Below are 20786 nucleotides of genomic sequence, written 5' to 3'. Positions count from 1 at the left end.
TAGAAGTGGCCCTGTTGATGGCAGTTCAACAGCGTACATTAAGGGTAGCAAAATGGCTTTGGTTTTGAGTAGAATTTTCTCTCTGATGTTGAAAAGTCATTGTATGCTGCTTTGGTTTTCTCTTCCTTTTAGCAACTGATTTTTAACTCCCTGACCAATTGCTTGGGACCAAGGAAGCTTTTGCACAGTGGCAAACTCTATAAGACAAAAAGCAACAAAGAACTATATGGATTCCTCTTCAGTGACTTCCTGCTTCTCACCTACATGGTCAAGCAGTTTGTATCTACAGGGTCAGATAAATTGTTCAACCCAAAATCTAATACTCAGTTTAAAATTTATAAAACGGTGAGTAAATTAAAGCATCTTAATTGTGCATTTGGAAAGGGAAGGAGCGGGGTGTTTTCTTTTAATAGAAATAATAACCTCTTTACTATTTAATAGACTTCCTTGATCTACTAGGATGCTGAAGTCAACTGTATAATTTCAGTCTCCTATCAGTACTAATTTTGAATGTTTACACTACTGTCAGTAGGGACAGATCTTCTATAATTAGTGAGTGAAGGACTTTCTTTGGATTTTAAAAAAAGCATCTTAGCATTGGTTAGACAAAATCTTGGCTTTTCTCCTGAAAAATGGAAATTGCCACTGCCTCCTACATAGCTCATGTAGGAAATATCCTTTAGATAGTGCATTTCAATTTGTATTAATTTAATCAATAGCCCTTGTATGGGCTGGTTCATTTCTGCAAGTCCATCATGCCAATGAGTGGTAAATGTGACTAAAAGTATGGCAAGGACTTACAGTGGGAAATAGAGTGCTTGCCTGCTAAATACCACTTAATCAACTAATTGGTTGGGGAAGTCAGATGAACTTTTAATCAACTAAAAAGGTGCCCTGGGTTTGTTCTTAAAAAAACAAGTAACCAGAATTTGTAAAAAACTGCAGATGGTGAGTGAGCACCATAATCTGTGTGTTATAAAGAGGCATCCCAATTCTCTCTCTCATATGAGGGTTTCCCTCTTCTATGATGATGCCTATGATGAAACATGCATACATCCTCTGGAAGCAAAATATGATTCTTGTGTCAAAATATTTTACCAGTATGTGAATGCATACAAATTTAATCCACATAGAATCAATTAATCTTATGAACTGTAGTTCACTAATTGATCAGGTTGTATCCCTATGGGAGTTTCTTAGGGAAATTCCATAGACATGAGTCTTCTCTTCCCTGCAGGAGAAAGTTTATTTTCTGTTGCAGAAATGTTTTACATCAGAATTTGCACCAAATAGTTGTTTTAGTAGTTCAGTATCCAGTGCTGGTCTCAAAGTAAGGAGATGAAGATTGGACAAAATTATAATGGAGAAAGGTTTTGCTGTCACCCAGGACTACACCTTTCTGTGTTGTGTCCATCCGGTCATTTTCCTTGTTAGCCAAGGGATTTCCTTTTCCCTGCACAATTCTGAGGGCGAAGGCAGACTTACTGATAGATTATCATTTTTTGCATCTTATCATTTGATAAACTGTCTGTATTACCCTGTCCACCAAGGGATATACAGTATCTTCTCCTCTTGATTGTTCTGATTGGGTGTGGTAAAAAAATCCATACCAATAGGCTGGACAACCAGATTGCCAACTGAAGATGATATTCACCCTCTGTGTATGCCCAGCCCCATAGGAAATAAGTTCCCTTAAAGATCTGGGGCCTCTTCCCCAGTGAAGCAGGGGGCTCTCTCTCATAGTGGTCTTAGCTGCAGTAGTCGCTTCGGACACAATTTAATTATAATTTCGTTTCAGCCTGTCCAAGTGTTTTTTTTAAAACTACCTTTGTGTTTCTTTCAGCCTGTTTTTCTTAATGAAGTCCTGGTGAAACTGCCGACTGACCCTTCCAGTGAAGAGCCAGTTTTCCACATCTCCCACATTGATAGAGTATACACACTAAAAACAGACAACATCAATGAAAGGTGAGCTCAGAGAATGTTCATCTCGCTTTGTTTTCGTGGTTCTTATTTTTGTAAAAAAATAAAATAAAATAATACTCACTTTCGCAGAACTGCCTGGGTCCAGAAAATTAAAGGAGCATCAGAACATTATATTGAAACGGAAAAGAAGAAACATGAAAAGGCTTACCAAGGTGCTGAACGTTGGTTGATGGGAACTTGAAGGAACAGGCTGTACCACAGACACCGCTGGACTCTGGTGTGAATGCAAGCCCGCTTCCTGGGCTTCTTGGGGACATCTCCTGGCCTGAATCTAAATGCCACATATTCCTATTCCCACATCACATTTTCAGGCTTCTTGACATGTGGGCAGATTCCTAAAATAAGCCTCTGGCTTTACAAGTGGCATGAAGGGGTTTTGAGTTACAAGACAGTTGTGCTGTGGAAAGGATTCTGTTTACACAATGAAGGAATGTTGGTGAAACTGAACAGGGAAAGTTTGTATTTCATGTGTCTACACTTTTACCTTGCCCAGGCAAATTTATACAAATTACAGGTGGATCCTGCTTCCTCCAGGATAGTTTCTAAACTTAATGAGATTTCAAAGCAGACAGATACCACAAGTTGGCTGCAGTAATCCAGCTTCTGCGCAAACATGCCCATTTAGGTGCCTTGTGTTTTGTTCCATATGTTGCTCAGCCAGCTTTCTTTTTCTGTCCAATCAATTTACTGGTGCTAAATTTGTTTTGTTTTTCAGCTCGGTCACAGAAGAGTTCAGGAATAGGACGTTTGATGGTGCATGTGATTGAAGCAACTGAATTAAAAGCGTGCAAACCTAATGGTAATAATTTAGGGGCGGATGTTTGTCTTTGGTGATATAATTTCAAGTTCAGCAAACTAATATGTATAGAGTCTAGTGTTACAAATAAGTAGTTGCCAAGCAATTTTCTGGAACTGAAAAACCTGTGTATTTATATAGTAAGAGAAATATGAAAAAAATAGAATTGCAAACAACCTGAGCCTAGAATCAGAGCAGGGACTGGTTTTAATTGTGCAATTGGAGCAACGGCCTCAGGGCTCACGCCAACAGGGCGCCCACACTTGGAACTTTGAGTTTTGTTTTGCTTTTTAAGTCTCTAGCCCTTCTCAAAGGTAAGTTATGAAGCTTAATTTGCAGGCAACATTCCAAGCAATTTATGTGCAAGGAATCAGACTGACATTTCAGACTTCTTTTTTTAAAAAAAATCAAGTAAGCCAAAACTATGCAATAAAAATAAGAGAGGTACAAATACAAAAAACAGAAGCAGCCAAGTATCTCTGGAAGAAACTTAAATCAAGTAAGTAGAGTACTTGAGACCATTCTTTTCAAAGTCTGGGTTTCACAAGTATGAGGCATGGTGCTTATGGACAAATAAACCATTTCACAAAAGGAATATTGATTTTTTTTGGAGGGTGGTGGATAGATTCACACCTTCTATATGATATGGTATCCATTTATTGACTTTGTTATGGCAACTGAACATGGTTTTCACCCACCCAATTCATGGAACCTTATGGAGGGACACTTTGATTGAATTGCCTTTGGGGGGCTGTCTAAAACTACAACCATCAGCCACCATTTTTCTTTCTTTTCTGTACAACTACAAAGCTCTGCTTTCCTGTTGTGGATAAGTTTTGTTACTTGAAATTAAAAATCTTTTAAAAAAGATTTTATGCCTATGATATGAGCACTAAATCCCTTTTTCCAGCCATTTAACGCCTCCTCCTGTATCTTCATGACAGCTGCATGAAGTAGGTTAGGCTGAGAGTTGATGCCTGGCCCAAGGCAGGAAGTGAACAAAAACAATGTGAGTTTTAAATGTGAATATGAGCATGTTCAGAGTATTTTCTTTTTGCTATCAAGTTTGGTAAAATGTTGTTGTGTTTTGCCTTGAGTTGTAAAATTGCATATGCTCCAACTATTTTATTTTTATTTTTTGTAGTCAGACAAAGTTTATGCCATCATAAATTTGATACCCTTTTAAAACCCTACAGGATTTAGTCTGTGGCACCTTATTTCAGGAATACTTTTTAGGGACCTGGCTTGAGAACTGCATCAGGGCTTCCAACCGCTTTAATCCAACCTTGAATCCAATCACAGCAATTTAAACACAACTTTTTTTTTTACCCTCTTATGAAAATAGTGTCCTTAACTCTGCTCTGATTTGCCTACATTATTCTTTTTAAAGGTTAATGTGTACACTTCTGTTTTATGTTAAGGGAAGAGCAACCCATACTGTGAAATCAGCCTGGGGTCTCAAAGCTACACAACAAGAGCACTGCCAGACACTTTGAACCCAAAATGGAACTTTAACTGCCAATTCTTCATCAAGGATCTATATCAAGATGTTCTGTGTCTCACCATGTTTGACAGGGATCAGTTCTCACCCGATGGTAGGTGCTGCATTTTATCTGAGAGAGATCATTCTTTGTCCCTTGTTAATGACTAGGAGCTGGTATGGCATGGGCTGAAGCTTAAGCACAAATGTATCAGTTCTGACTACCCAGTGGCCCCATTTAGGCTGTTTGTTGTGTACTCTACACCTAAATAGAGCTATTTGGGAAAGAAGAGAGGTGCTCACTGCCAAGTCCATCTGTACCATTTGTTTGTTGCTCCGGTGCATTATAAATACACCCCATTTTCAACAAACGGATCTTTATTCCCTGACTCTGACCATGTTTGTTTACTGTGTCCCAAGCAAGAAGGATCCCATCATCAACTGTGTTGAGCTCCTTTTCCCACTTATGACAAATTACCTGCCCCACTTCTGTTTGCTCCTTCTTCCAGTTCATTTTTGGTGGTTCCCATTTTTGTTGCATTTTGTCTGTTAGGGAACTAAAGATGAACAAATGCATTGCCAAGAGATGTTTGATACTGTATTTGAAGCAGCAGCCTGCTTTAAACACGTTTCATATGTCTGTTTCTAGACTGAATCCTCAACTGTATTCTATTTCATATCAGGGGGAAAGCGCTTTTGACCCTGAACCTGCTCTGAGAATGCATTCTAGGGCAGCCATCTGAACATGCTATTATGCTTCTCCATTCCTTATCGCATGTGACTCAGACATAATTTCCTCCTCATTTAGCCACTTCACACTTACTTCTGAGTAAATGCATAATATAAACTTAAGCTGTAGCTCTCTTTGAGTTTACTCTCAAATTAGTGTGCATTGGATTGCAGCCTTCATTATTTAACACAGATTTGAGTATGTTTTATGTGTTGTTGTTAAACAGATTTTTTGGGCCGCACTGAAGTTCCAGTAGCCAAAATCAGAACAGAGCAAGAAAACAAGGGACCTACAACTAAACATTTACTGCTGCATGAGGTACCAACAGGGGAAGTTTGGGTACGCTTTGATTTGCAGTTATTTGACCAGAAAACACTCCTCTGAAAAGGTGTTTTTTGTAATATTAGGAACTACAGACTGCTGAACTGCTGCCATTTGAAAGTTTTGCAAATAATCCTTCCTTACAGGCAGGTACCTGAGAGCAATGTGTGCTGCAAAATCACTTTACTTGGTCACTTGTACATCATTTCTCTGTGAGGGTTGCTTATGTTTGTGACAATCTATGCAATGTAAAATGTACTGTATATAGAGATCCTGTAGCAGTGCCTTTCTTTAGAATACGGAAATTTTTGAATGCTGATGCCAATGTATTTTTTCAATTTAATTTTCACAGCTCTTTAAAGTATTAATTAGGAATGTGGCATTAAAATGTTTAAAGTGCAGCCACTTGGATTAATATGTGTGTGTGTGTATGCACATGTCACTCACATACATGCTGAGAGAATGATTTCATTCAGGGCTAGAATAATTGAATCTCACGCCTGAAAAATGTAATCTGCTTGAACCTCATCTCAGGATATTAATTGCAGGAAATAGATGCTGAAGTCTTAGCACTTCGCAATCCTTTAAATACTGTATATCATTAATAGGAAGTTTATTTATTGATTAGGAAATTTCAAGAATTTCTTCAGTTCTGTTTAGCATTTTATAACCAGATTTTGGTTATAAGGAAAAACTAGAAAAATTTCCTTTTAAAATACTGGTTGATAATCATGAATACGTTTCATGTGATTTGTTTAATATATTTATGTAAATAAATACTTGGGTTTCCTGGAAGATGCCCGTAAAATGTGCACCTTTAAGCTTCGCCAATGGGCCCAAGGCAGTGAAGGTTACATCACCCTTGGATCGGCATAGAGAATAAAATGAGCTTATTAAAATGATTCGTCTAGATTCAAATGGAGGCATACTGATTTTAAAAAGCATATTTTATTGTACCTCTGAATGTGAAAAACACAGGAACTACAATCAAGAAAATATAAACAAAATGTAAATCATACTTGTTACGGGTACTGCTCATAGGATACAATGGAATTAAATATTCAGCAAGACAGATCGTCCTCTTGGACGCAAAGAGGCAAAAGTGCCCACTGGATCATTCTCCTGTGCAAAAGACCTGTAGCACAGCTGCACCTTGTAGAAGAAGTACAAAAAGGCTGGCAGCAGAAGTTGCCAGTTTTAGGCATTGGACAAATAGGCAGAACCTCTGCATTTTTCACTCCTCTCTCTGCTATTTAAGTACTGCTTTCAATGCAAAGTTAGTGGAGTTGTATCCTTTAGGTGCTATATTGCTTAACAAGTTTTAACAGAACTGCAAACTCGACCTGAATAAAAGTTTTCTGTGTTTAATTATTTCTATTTTTATCTTATCTTATTTTATTTTAATGTGATTTTCCTAGAGCATATATTCAATTCAAAGTCAGATTCCACATTCCAAAAACTGGCTTGTGACAACTTTTCCTGGGCAGGAATAAAAACAAACAGCTATTTCACATTTACTTGAGCAAGTATCTACATCTAACTCAATACATACTTGAAATATAACAAAATCACCACACTTCTGCAATGAATAAACAGATGAATTGGTACAAATTTTAAAGCATCAAAGGCCTTCAATATTACTATTTTAATAATGAAATTAATCATTTCAACTAGTTTGCCTAAATTGTGTGTGTGTTGCAAGGCATCTGCAAAAATTTCTCAACAATTGACACACTTCAGGATAATATCTTGGAGAGAGCAAAGTTCCTTAGTAGACACTCTACAGTGTTCATCCAAACTGCCATCTTCATTCATTGGTTTCATACACCAGGGGCGTGAAGGGTCTTTCCAACTATCAGATGTTTGCTCCTGGCAGATGATACAAGTTCTGGCTGGACTGTCTCAATCGGTTTATCAGCTGTTGCTACTGCTCCTTTATATATCTATTTTGTACAGCTGCGATGGTCAGGCCAACTGGATCTCGGACTGAGTAAATGGTATCTTTCACATTATTGCAAGGGACTAACAACTGTCTAAGAGTACTGCATCCTTAATAACTTGACTGTTTCTTACAAAATCAGTAACCTTTTAGGACCTGGTTTTGGGTCACACAAGGTCAACATTACCAGCTGCTAGATACCAGTGCATAATACTTGGTATAATGCCCCCCTCTGCTTTTCAACTGAACCAACTGCAGCAAGGTAAGTGGATGATCTACACCAAAAGCATCTTCTTCTATGCAAGCCCCACTCTTTTTGGAAGGTAGATTTTATGAAAGATGAAACCACAGTATTGTCTTCAACTAAATAGTGCATTTAGTTGTCTACATATAAGAGTGTAATATATCCCTCGCTATGTTTCAAACCCACTTCTGTGCAGGAGGATTCCCTACTGTTAATAGGTTTGTGCTTTATGTTATTGTGCTGTGGCCAGAATCAGTAACGGCTATAGTGCTCAGGTTTGTGCACATCTGTAAAGGACTTAATCCATGTGTTCCTGGAACATTATGCCAGACAGAAACAGTTTTATTTGTTCTAGGATGTTTCATATGTACGGCACTGCTATACTCAAAAGTAAAAAAGTGCTGTACACAGGGTAGAACTCCTAACTTGGGGGAATAAATATATCACTGCTGTTGCTTGCCATGCATCTTCCTGAGCTATCTCTGTCTAATTTAATGCAATAGCTGGGGCTCTATCCTGCTAACTGTGGCTCAGAATCCACACTGCTTTTGGTTTGCATCTTAGAGAAGGAATCCATTTCAAAGGCATATCATTGGGAAGCAGATTTTATTGCTGGTTTCCAAACTGATGAGCCAGTTAGTATTTGATTTGTCAAAAGACAGGGCATGCGGGTGAAATCTGGTTTCCTGGCAGAGCCATCTCTCGTTCAGCAGAAGCCAGGACGGGTCCCCCTACCTCTTGAAATCCACAGAAGTCAGGTTTCTAGATGTGCGCATTTTTCTCCTTTTAACAGAATGAAATTAGACCATTATCAGGCACTAATGCTTACTGCTGCTGCAACAGATGTACACTGCTGTGTTGAGACTGTGTGACACTCAGAATAAAATGTAAAATGGCAAATGGACCAGTACTCTTAACATTCCCTTTCCACTTCATTGACATTGAGAACGAAACCTTGTTAACGTGTAGATATACTGGTGAACACCACATAGCTATTCTATTAGGGGTGGAGTGGTAGGAAAATCATCTTCAGTGGGCCATCTCCTTCCCTTGTCTTAGAAGGCAGATGGCTATAATGCTGGCAGGAGGAGTGGGGTTAGGCCAAGACCAGTCCATGCTTCAGACTGGGGAGCAGGTTCCTCTCAGGGCTCCTGGCTTTCCCGGTTGGTGAGCCCCTACTGGCTAGGATATTTTTCTTCTTTCGTGTTCTCGCTTGTTCTTTACCTTTCCTAGCTCTCTTATGTGCCTTCCTACAAAAAAGAAGAAGGAGAATAGGAACCACTCACCTTGCCGAGGGTCTACTCTTGTCACATCCCTCCCCTGTTTCCAAAGGATGAGATTGCAAGTGTGTCTACCTGCTATGGAAATATGCCTAGGCCAGTTGGGAGTCCAACTCCCAATAGCTCCAGCCAGCATGGCCAATGCTCAGGATGGAGAGAGTTGTGATCCAGCAACAGCTGGGGAACCACAGATTCCCCACCCCTGCCCTGCATACTTCTGTTGTCCCTACAAAAAAAACTGGGAAACCTGGGACTATGTACTTTATAGTCAAAGGTGCTCTGCTGTAGTTGGGGTGACTGAATCTGTGTGGAAGAAAGCACTTTTCTAGAAAGAGAGCGGCCAGGTTGGTAATAAAAAGAACCTTTCACAATGGAAAAACATCACTTTGACAAGGACATTTATCTACTAGATGGGTGTAATGGGGATTAAACTAGTAGGGTGGGAGAGGAAATTACCCTTGCCACTTTTAAAAGTCTCTCACTAAATTATGAAAAAGGGAGAGAAGAGGGGTCACACTAGGCCCCCAATTCCATTCATTGCTTTCTTGAGATGACCTCTAGGATGACCTTCCAGAGTCAGTGCACCAAACAAGACTAAACTCCCCCAAGCAAAGCATAGAGTTTTACGTTATCTACCTTGCTTACTGGTTTCTGAAAGTCTCATGAGATTTCACAAGGCTGAAGAGATCTCACGAGAGTCTCCCACCGCCTAGGAAGGAAGGCAGAGAACTTAAAAAGTTTGTTTCCACTTCCGATGCTTTCTGCCACGGTGAAAAATGTCTCCCACGCTAGCGGAGATCGCTCATGCAGCTAAAAGGTAAAGGTAAAGGTACCCCTGCCCGTACGGGCCAGTCTTGACAGACTCTGGGGTTGTGCGCCCATCTCACTCAAGAGGCCAGGGGCCAGCGCTGTCCAGAGACACTTCCGGGTCACGTGGCCAGCGTGACATCGCTGCTCTGGCGAGCCAGAGCCGCACACGGAAACGCCATTTACCTTCCCGCTGGTAAGCGGTCCCTATTTATCTACTTGCACCCGGAGGTGCTTTCGAACTGCTAGGTTGGCAGGCGCTGGGACCGAGCAGCGGGAGCACACCCCGCCGCAGGGATTCGAACCGCCGACCTTTCGATCGGCAAGTCCTAGGCGCTGAGGCTTTAACCCACAGCGCCACCTGCGTCCCCTGCTCATGCAGCTAATTAAGGATAATTTGAGAGTAATTATCCTTACAAGCCCCACCCCCACCCCGAGCCAGGGTGGGAGGCAGGGGGTGCTGAGTGCATAGTACCGCATGTATCAGAAACTCCAACGCAGTCACTATGAGTGGAGGTTCTGTTTCTTAGGATGGATTTGGATATAAGTAACAGGTGTGTTCTGGACTAAGGGGACAAGATAACCTGCTAAATGAATCAGCCACTGAGTGCCAAGGATTTTCATCGTAACTGGTAACTATCATAACATGATATGTAGGGGGTGGGGAGCCTTTACCCTTTCTTTATATACATTATATTTGCTGTTTTATGATTCAGCAAGCCTCCCCTGAAGTATTAATTGTTATTGGATTGGAAAAATGCAAGAGGGAATTAACGAGAACTTTATAATTTTTACGGATTAATTGCAAGAATTGAACTGTGTGAAAACATTGTAATGATTTGTGGCATTGACCTACGGAATGGTAAAGAGGGCTTTGGTTCTGACTTATCATGGCTTCAGCAAGATACCAGCTTATTAACAGATAGGCGAGGGATCAAAGAAGTTAATTCTGGATTTCTGCCCGGGGCTATGGCAAGATGCCAGACTTCTCTTTGTCTTGAAGGATAAGTAAAATGGTGTGTGACACAGTGAGAATTGCAGTCCTTGACAGAAAGTGAAAGTGAAGGGAAATGCTGAGGATGGATTACAACATGAAGAGTAAAGACGAACGTAAAACAAACATTTCACACAGAAATTTACAGGATAAAAACTCCCATTGCAAAATTAATGGATATGGAACAGTTAAATATGAATGAAAGTCATCAGATCAGTGGCTATTAAAATAAAGGATCAAGATCAAAACTGTTATATTTGAACTAACTAAGCGTATTGGAGCAGGACGAAATAAGAACATCATTCCCCGAAATCCAGAACACAGGAAGTCATTCAAAATTATTTAATTTGGTATTGGATAATTGGCTTTTTAAACTGTATTATAATTTGGTATTGTATTAATGTGGTTATTATAATTTGGTATTGTATTAATGTGGATTATTATAAATGATATTATTAATGTGGATTATTATAAATGAAAATTAATTTTTAAAAATATTTTTTAAAAATAATCCATGCCAGGAACACCCTATGCAAAAGGAGCTTTTAAGCTTGCCACCTTCTGTGAAATTGTGTAAGTTAAACACGTGTGTGTTTAACTTACATAATTTGAACATGGGTTCAAATGCAAGCTGTAACCAAGTCTCAGGGACCAGCACTGCAATCCACCTCCAAAGGTAGGGGGAGAGGGACTTTCCAAGCCATAGAGTGTCACGTGAAGCACTTCCAGATCCTTAGAATCATAGATTTGTGGAGTTGGAAGGCAACCCCCCATGGGTCATCCAGTCCAACCCCCTGGGAAGCAGAAATCACAGCTAAAGAATCCCTGACAGATGATCATTCAACCTCTGTTTAAAAAACCCCAGTGAAAGAGGCCACCATCTTCCAAGGTAGCCCGTATGTTCAGAAAGTTCTTCATAATTTTTAGTTGGAATCTCCTTTCTTATTTGAATCCATTGGTTTGAGTCCTACCCTCCGGAGCAGCAGAAAAGAAGCTGGCTCCATCTACCATGGGTATTTGAAGACAGCCATCATATCTCTCAGGTTCCTCTTTTCCAGGCTAAACATACCGAGCTCCTTCAACCATTCCTCATAAGGCTTGGTTTCCAGACCCTGGATCACCTTGGGCACATGTTCCAGCTTGTCAATAGCCCAGAACCAGACACAGCACTCCAAGGCAGAGTAGAGCAGTACTACAACTTCCCTTGATCTGTACACTAGATTTCCGTTGATGCAGAGTTCTCCAAGAGATTTTATTATGACTGAGCCACTGGTTCATAAGAACATTTGCCAACATTTGCCCAAAACCTGAAGACTCTGCAGTCCTGGCTTTGGAAATAGATTATTTCCAGAAAACCACTACAGTGGTACCTCGGTTCTTGAACGTAATCTGTTCCAAAAGACTGTTCAAGTTCCGAAACATTTGAAAACTGAGGCGCAAAACGCTGTCTGCAAATTCAATTGAGAAAACTGAAAAACACGCAGTGGAAGGCAATCGCTACTAAAAAATGGTGATACTCCCTACCCTCACAAACAGGTAGTCAACTTCCTCAAAGAGCCACATCTATAAACAAACGGATAATGAGTGAATACTGGTCAAACAAGGAAATGCCAGCCAATTCCTGGTTAATGATGGTTTCAGGGGGGGAAACAGTACAGATGAATGCATTTATGCTTTGTGATTATGACAGCATTTAGAAGATGGAGAGTTCAGATGATGAAACACCTTAGGTCAGGCATGTCCAACTCCCAAGAGACTGTGATCTACTCCCAGTATAAAAAAACTGGCAGTGATCTACCCATTATCATGGGAGGGAGGAGGAACATGCGTGGGGTGGGTGGACTGCCCAGAGTTGTTGAGCTTTTTGGGGGAGGATTGCACAGTTTTTTAGCTTCTCTCCCATAAATTTTTGTACATGATAAGGATCCCGCGATCTACCAGGATCAGCCAGGGATCTACCGGTAGATCACAAAGTACAGGCTGGACATCCCTGCCTTAGGTGTAACCAACAGCCCCTTCTTCAACGGAAAAGAAAGCATGCACACATTTAAGCTTTTAAATTAAAACCACTGGCTATGTTATTCACATGTTCCATGGTAAGTGCATAAAACAGCTCTACTTCCCCTCTTGTGTGAAATATGGAATAAAGAGAATTTCTTTAAAAAGCAGTGACAAACTTTACCGGCTCTTTTGACGAATCTCACTTTCTATGTATCCAGCTGGAATTTTTAACCACTCTATTGGATTCATAAGTTGCCGACTCAACGGAAGGAGTGGCAGTTCCGCCTTATGGAGCTCATTCATCTCTTTGGAGGAAAATACTTTTCCTGTAGGAAGTCAAAAGCATGAAGGTTATTTAAATAAACTGGACTGGCTGCTTTCAGAGAGAAAGGAAAGGCAAAACTAAGGCCAAATTCACTCCTCTCAGATATATAGCACCACCAACTTTACCACTTCATAAACTTTGGGAAAAGACCGAATGAACCTAAGTGATTATATTTGCATCCTTCAGTTCCTCCATCCTGTATCTCGAGTCAAAATGGCCATAGCCAGAGGATGGAAAACAGATCCCGACTTTTATATCCACCCTTGGTATAGTTGCCTAGCCCCTGAGGAAAGGCCAGCCCATGATGTGTGGTGGGCTGAAGGCCAAGCCAAGCCAGATATGTTTGATGCAGCGAAGTTTCCACTCTTTTCCTTTATAAATACTTCCTCCAAGAGTCTGAAGCCATCCAGTGCTCATGCTGGGTTCTGGAGAGGATACATCAGATAATCCTCTTTTTAAGTGCTTCTCTGTCCTTATTACTTATGGGATTTAACAATGTAAAATTATTTGTGAGAGACCAGGATGTGTGGGTTTATTCGTGTTGCCTTTATTCTATTGTTTTATACAAAATCAATAGAACATATCTGAGGTTGGGGGGAACTAGTCTATTGGGCATTAAGTCTCGAAACAGATGCGTCACAGAAGCCCATAGCCAAGCACTGCAGCATAGAAATACCTGTGTCACACTGCTGAATAATGCCAGCCTCAAGGTATCTTCCTCGTATCTCCTTTAACAAGGGATCGTATAAAGGTGGAACTGAAACCTATTAAAAATACAGGCAAGTTCTTACTTCCTTTCCCTTTTTAAAATTATTTATGAAGTCTTAACATTCACAGCACATTAATACAACCAAACATAAATGTTACACAGCGCACAGTATTTTTCCAGCTTGTTTTATTAGTAGTAGTATTAGTAGTAGTAGCATTAGTAGTAGTAGTAGTAATAGTAATAGTAGTAGTACTTCGCCCATCTTACTGGGCTGCCCCAGCCACTCCAGGTGGCTTCCAACATATATAAAAACATTGTGCATTAAAAAGCTTCCCTATACAGGACTGTCTACTCATCTCCTTGATATCTGCTGGATGTCCCACAGGGAGGGCACCACCACTGAGACTTCTGCCTGATTCCCTGTAGCTTCACTTCTCACAGTGAGGGAACTGCCAGAAGGCCCTTGGAGCTGGACCTCAATGTCCGGGCAGAATGATGGGGGTGGAGATGCTCCATTAACTATACTGGGCCGAGGCCATTTAAGGCTTTAAAGCTCAACACCAACACTGAATTATGCTCAGAAACGTACTGGAAGCCAATGTGGGTCTTTCAGGACCATATAGAATAGACAGTATATTGGTATATAGCTCCAATCCATGTTTATACAACAGCAGACTCAAATCCAAACACATCTAAGTATTCGTAACTGATGGCATACATGGGAGTGGGCATTCTGAGGATCTGGGGATCCACTTATAAATCCCATCAAAACATCCATTTCAGAAGAGAGGTTTTGGTTTATGGCATATATAGTTTGGTGCTTAAGAGAACAAGTTCAGATTTTGGAGTTTCTTGTGAAAGTGTTCAGTTTACTCCCATTTCCCACTCTTCTTCTCCCCCCCCCCCACCCCAAGTCCAAATTCAAGCCACTGGGAACTGAGAAAAGAAAGTCCACAGCCCCAGTACTGTGGGGAATTCATGAAATGTGAATTGTGTATGTCCAAGGGTGGGGAAGAAAATGTGAGGATCCTGATGGGAAAGGTCAAGTGTGTGAAGGTGTGTTTGCCAGTGGGCAATTCCCTAAACTGCCAAATAATTCACAATGTGTTATTTATTTAATTTGTAAAAATTGTTAATGCATACACATCCCTTCACAGGCTCTGCCCATGATGCCAAGAAACAAATACAATTCTCATCAGTGCTTAGTCAACGTGCAATAAATTCAGCATGTTGGCTCTCCTACCTTGCAAGTGTTTGTAGAACACTTCAGAAAGAAAGGATCATAAGAGGAAGTATTATAGCTTTCTAAAAATGCACTGCCCTGTAAAAGAAGAAAAAGTGAAAGTCAAGCTATGGCTGCAACAATAATAGCAGGTAGCTAATATTTTCTATGTAATCCCTAAAGTATACCTTTCAGATGAAGTATCGTAGATGAATATTCACAGTACCTCAACATTTAGCTAGCATTTACTCCATCACCATTACTCCATCAATGGCACCATTGATTTCATAAATCAAGTCACAACAGTAACTTTTTAATCTTTCAGCATTACCAAGGTTGTCATTTTTTGTACAATAGTCCCCAAATTACGAATTATGTGCATTAAGCTCTCTGTTACCAAAAACAGGTTTTGTGGTCACTAAATGTCAAATTACATATAGCATTAAGCTCATATTTTTTAAGGTGTACTTATCACCAGCAATTCTCCCCCCCCCCAAAAAAAAAGCATCTGTGTGGGGCCCCATGTGGATTTGACAACCCCTCCGCCAGCCCTCCGAAAGCCTTTGGGAAGGGGTGAAGCTCTGGCAGGGTCCTAGAGCCCTCCCACCTTCTTCACAAAGGCGGAAAGTGTTTTAGGGCTGGTGGGGTGTCAAATGTTACCAAGGGTCACCAAAAAAGGCCTCATGCGGCCTTCAGGCTGTGGGTTGGACCACCCTGAGATAAACTTTCTCCTCACACTGCTTCCTTCTCTAAGTTTTTATCAAAAGGTGCTATTTGCTTCACTATATGAAGTAGAAACCTCAGAGTAAAAATAAGTTGTGAGGTATTTTCAGGAGGAAAACAGCATGTGTCCATGTCATGGTATTGCCAGAGAATGCAGGGGAGGAGCAGACAGGCAGAGGGAGGGGGGCAGGAAGTGGCGATTGAGGAAAGAGGGGAAAGCCAGGAGGCGGGACGGCTCACAGATGTGGAACCAGAGCCTCAACACCGCACAGGAAGTTCTGGCACAGACAGTGAAACAATGCCTATTGCATCTGCCAGGGAAAGGAGAGTGTTAAAGAGAGGCATCAAGGGAAACTTCCCCGCCTTTTCTGTTGGAGAAGGAGCTGGCAAAAGCCACTCCCAGAATCTGAGCTGGAGGATTCGGAAGCATGATTGTAATGTTACATATTTTACATATGTAAAATAAAGACTGTGTGTGAGTGTGTGTGTGTATATATATACATATATATATATATGCAGGTTTTGGTGTCCTCGGGTGTCTTCCCGTGTAAAAGTTGGGGTGTCTAGGCGACGTTTCGACGAGGTCTCACTCGTCATCTTCAACTAATCCACACCTAATGACCCACCTAAGTGGTACTCAGGATATCACTCAAGAAATCACTCAAGGTATCTCTCAAGTAATTAAGGAACAAAAGAAGAAAAGGCACACTAGCCTGGGAACTTCCTCTCTGCCCAGAACATTGGAGGCTAGACACCACACCCCCTCTACAGTATTTATAGGAACTCAAACATTGAGATCCCGCTCTGTTCCAGTAACAAGAAGCCGAAAGCACCAGCCTGAAGATGACGAGTGAGACCTCGTCGAAACGTCGCCTAGACACCCCAACTTTTACACGGGAAGACACCCGAGGACACCAAAACCTGCATATATATATATATATATATATATATATATATATGTGTGTGTGTGTGTGTGTGTGAACAGAGGTATTTCTTGCGAAGAGCATTCATAAGCCATCACAGTCCATGAGGCAAGAGAGGCTTTTTAAAAAAAATATTCCCATCTGACATTGTCCTCCCCCCACAGAAATACTTTGTCTGAAAAAATGAAGTTGTCAGTACTAAGTATGCTAAAAAAATTGTGCTGAACATAACATTTAATTTGAAGAACTTCTTAATCAAAGAGTGGGACACATGACAAAACTACACCATACTGTTATCTTTAAGCCTGTATATCTGCTCCAAAACAAGAAACCTTGCAATCTGCAGCTCCATGGAGGAGCTAACGCTTTCCAACAAAAACAAGTTGGCCTCCCCACTTAAGTGCAGCACAAGAGTCTTTTGCCAATGGCATTCACAGGAGAAACCACATCACAAACCAGGTAGCTCAGGCGTTATCACATACAGGTGAGGCCTTCAATACACAGCTTGGAAACACAAGTTAAGCTTTCATTTCATTGCAAGGATTGTAGCCCTGCAAACAAATGTAGGATACATCCCTGCTCCATTGAGCTTACAATCTTGTATGGTATACACCTTTGTGCAGTACACACCTTTTGGAGTCAAAGTGTTGCATCAGACAGTTGATAAATGATGTCCTTAACTGTCCTGCTTGGTTCTCTCTTTCACTTCATGATATCCATAGTGCAGGTAACTCTGAATACAGAGTATCTCATCACACAATTCATCAGCAGCATTGACAGAACACATGAGAAACATTAGAAAGTGTGAGTCCCTGAACCTTGTCTACCGTGGCTGGCACTTTTTGCAGGCCATGGCACTGAAGGGACCCCAAGCGTCTTCCGTCTTCAAGGATATTTTGTAGTGTCACTATTCTTGTGCCGAGCCTGATATCTCCTGTAGGACTGGATCGGTGGAGGTATAGGGAGAAAGAAAGGGTTATGGGAATGGTAAGCGCTGAAGTCACGAAGAGGCTCATGTTCTGAAGGTGGAGGCTGCTGTGTAGGTAGAGATAGTTCAGAAGCTGAAGCGCCAGAAGTCGGCTCAGAAGCAGCAGCTGGAGGAGCAGCAGGAAGACGAGGCGGGGAGACATTCTGCAAAGCAGCTGAAGGACTGGGCAGTTCTGAGGAGGTCAGCTGTAAGAAGGGAGACTGAAAGAAAAGAGAAGGCGAGTGGAGGAAAGGGGGAACTGGAGGAAGCAAATGAAAGAAATGAGGTGGGACTGAGGGAGGAAGCATGACGGAGGGGAGAACGACGATTGGTGGGGATGTGGAAGGGGAGACGGAAAGGAGAGAAAATGGAAATGGGGGCAGAAAAGAGGGAAAGTATGAGCCAGAGGAAGAAGACTCAAAAAGTGGGTGGAAAGGGGGAAGAAGCACACAAAGGGAGGCTGGGGAACCAGGATCAGATGAAGCCTAACGGAACGGAAGACACAAGCAAAGGACAAAACAAATACATGAACAGAAAAGCACAGAAGGCAACAGCTAATATAAGCAAATTACAATTCCAGTATGGTAAGCGCCGCTCTGCCTTTGTATAAAAGGTGCATACTGATTTATTTTAGATTCAGGTAGGTAGACGTGTTGGTCTGACATAGTCGAAATAAATAAAAAAAAACTGTCTGAAGAAGTGTGCATGCACACAGAAGCTTATACCCATAACAAACGTAGTTGGTCTCTAAGGTGCTACTAGACAATTTTTTATTTTATTATTATTTTTTATTTGTATACCACCCTTCATCCAAAGATCACAGGACAGTTCACAACATAAAAATAGAAAATATGGACCCAATCCTAGGAATCATTTGTAAATATACCTCCACCTGTCCCTATTTACAAGGGGTAGCCCCTTTTCGCTAAATAATAATAATAATAATTATTATTATTATTATTATTATTATTATTATTATTATTATTATTATTTCTTATTTATACCCCGCCCATCTGGCTGGGCCTCCCCAGCCACTCTGGGCGGCTTCCATAGAAACCAAAAATACATTACATCCCCCAATAAATCAAATCACTGACCCAATTTTTGCAGATGTTTTGTTGAAATGTCATTAGTGTGAATGGCTGGTCTCAGTTTTCAGGCTTCAGCAACCTGCACCAGGTCTTCAGAAATATCTGAGTGCAAGGTTGAAGTTTGCCTCAGGCGCACAAGTGTGTGCACTCTAAGGGCATTTCACACAGCAGTAGCTGAAGTTCATTATGAACAGACTGAAGGCCATTCAGAGTTTTGTTAATTCTATCTTTTATAGCCAAACAAGTTGTTGTAGCATAAATTATACAGTATGCAGCAGACAGGATGGCATCTTCAGCAACATGTAATAATAACTGCGTTTCTAGTTTCATCTGTGAAACATGGCTGGGTAGGTAACTGCTTGCTTTGTGTTCCAAAAGCAAAGGACTCTTGTGCTTCAAAACTGTGTCTGCCCACAAACATGCAAACAGATAAGCAACCACAAGTAATTTTATATGGTAGTACACAGCCCTAAAGAGAGTATGAAATCTGAAAACTGATTTTTAAAAACTGAAAGCTGTGTACATTGGAAAATGTGTCGTCATACATGTTTTCAATATTGGATTATGTCTTTTTGTTTAATCCTGTGCTCTTGAGTCTCTCTCTCTCTACAAAACCCAACCACTGATCAGCCACTCACTGGCTTCCATGGTGAGTTGCTAATTTTGTGGTATTTTCATTAGCAAGAAGCAAAGCCAGGAGGAGAACGGCATTATACTGTATTTCAAAGAACAGTGACTTAAGCTTTGCCCATATTAGGGTGTAAACATGCATGTGGATTGAACAAATCTGATTTTTCTGCATGTGCTTTTACCCACATATGAGAACTCTGAATTTTATGCCTGTGTCTATCTTATTGTTTCTCACTGACAATTGTGGGCAGCGCTTGAGGAGATCTAGCTGTGCTATATTCTTGTCTGCTCTCAGCTTCCCCTGGATTACTGCTTCCGCACCATCCATTTTTTTCCATTTAACTTCTTTCATGTTTTTGGTGCATTTATCTGGAAGTTCCAGACATCAGTTCCTTCATGACACATGTGCAAGTTTCGTTTCCCTGTGTGCACACACATTTTTTAAAAAAACTTTTTTGTCCACAGCATTATGCACCCAAGAACTTCCAGTAAAGCAAACATTTCAAACATGTTTCACAGTGGGCAAAATGAGGGTTTGGTCTTCCTACAAATAAAGTAATGAAAACAGATGCATGGGGTTTTTATTTTTTAGTTAGTTATTTAGTTATTAACCTTGTTAATCATGTGTTATACAAAAAGATCTAAAACAACTTACAACACATTTAAAACAGAAGCATGAATGGCTCTTCTTGATTCCTCCCCACATCTGCAGCTACACGTCCCGCCGTGGAGAGAACCAGCAGTACCAGCAAAGAGCAACTAGGTGGGAGGAGTTGTGGGTACCTCCAGTCTCCCGGCCCTCCCCCACTTCAGAAAGACACCATGCCGTGTGGAAAACATTGCCTCCAGCAACCACTGGAAGTAGCATCAGGTTTGTGCGTTACAAATACAAACATGCATTACAAGTAAAAAGAAAGAAAAAGTAAATTCCATGGAGTCACAAGCGTGTTCAAGGCAGGACAGGGAGAGAAGACCTATAGGAGGAGGAATTTGGAGAGCATTTGTTCTTTGTTTTTCTCATTCCCCACCTCCTCTACCTGCTGACATCCTAAGGGGACATGTGCAAGCCGGGTAAGTGAATAGGAAGCACAAGGTTCTGAAGAAGACAGGAAGTACTGGTAGTGTATTTTGCCACTTGAGTTAATGAACTACAAGCTCCATGATTCCAAGAAAATGACAATGCCAGTGTCACTTGCCTGAAAGAAGAAAGACATCAGACCTCTTTGCCATGACTCACAAGCCAAAGACCTGCACTGTGCCATAGGCTGAAAGGGACAATGTTCTGATCCCATCTTTGGGGAAGAACTGCCAGGACCATCTTCAGGACTCAAGGACCTGAGGATGCCACCCTAACACCCATCTCTGATTCAGAGAAGCACCCTCTCATGGTTACCCTTGTCACCTCAGCCAATGGCTGCAAGGGCACTTAAGCCAGCCAGCTCCTCTGGGCAGACAGAGCCAACCTACTGTAGGCTTTAGTCAAGAGACTCAGCTCACTCATACAGCTACCAGAGTAGGACCTTGGGAACTCTCCAAGGTCCTGCAGGGGACTTCAACTCCTGACCTGACCTCTTGACTGGGCATCAGCAGGCTTCTCCTGTGTGCCTTGAGCTCACATAGA

General features: G+C 41.2%; 2 protein-coding genes and 1 long non-coding RNA gene across 11 annotated transcripts in view; 1 reads left to right on the top strand and 2 right to left on the bottom strand.

Moving 5' to 3' along the window:
* The window catches only part of ITSN2 (intersectin 2), a 92949-nt gene extending 86268 nt beyond the window's left edge, over window positions 1-6681 (top strand). For all 9 annotated transcript variants that reach the window (XM_083729742.1, XM_083729739.1, XM_083729732.1 and 6 more), the window contains 6 exons: window positions 133-345; window positions 1844-1965; window positions 2053-2135; window positions 2699-2782; window positions 4201-4374; window positions 5216-6681. In XM_083729742.1, the coding sequence (XP_083585868.1) occupies window positions 133-345; window positions 1844-1965; window positions 2053-2135; window positions 2699-2782; window positions 4201-4374; window positions 5216-5373 (834 nt within the window). In that variant the 3' untranslated portion in view covers window positions 5374-6681. The remainder of the gene's footprint in view (window positions 1-132; window positions 346-1843; window positions 1966-2052; window positions 2136-2698; window positions 2783-4200; window positions 4375-5215) is intronic.
* Window positions 2682-4194, bottom strand: LOC310840784. The gene is made up of 2 exons (XR_014562132.1): window positions 3555-4194; window positions 2682-3520 (listed from the first exon to the last, which is right to left on the bottom strand). It is a non-coding gene; the product is annotated as an uncharacterized lncRNA (long non-coding RNA).
* Window positions 6682-8082: 1401 nt separating the features above from the next.
* Window positions 8083-20786, bottom strand: part of LOC310842305 (uncharacterized protein) — a gene marked incomplete at its 5' end in the record, with an annotated part of 37436 nt that continues 24732 nt past the window's right edge. Inside the window, 4 exons of the mRNA XM_083734025.1 lie at window positions 8083-8743; window positions 12757-12901; window positions 13577-13664; window positions 14853-14930. Coding sequence (XP_083590151.1) covers window positions 8590-8743; window positions 12757-12901; window positions 13577-13664; window positions 14853-14930 — 465 coding nt within the window. The 3' untranslated portion in view covers window positions 8083-8589. The remainder of the gene's footprint in view (window positions 8744-12756; window positions 12902-13576; window positions 13665-14852; window positions 14931-20786) is intronic.

Source organism: Podarcis gaigeae, assembly GCF_964106915.1.
Source record: "Podarcis gaigeae genome assembly, chromosome: 3".
NCBI classification, from domain to species: Eukaryota; Metazoa; Chordata; class Lepidosauria; order Squamata; family Lacertidae; genus Podarcis; species Podarcis gaigeae.
The sequence above is the reverse complement of the archived record's forward strand: the minus strand, read 5'-3'. Positions and strand labels throughout refer to the sequence as shown.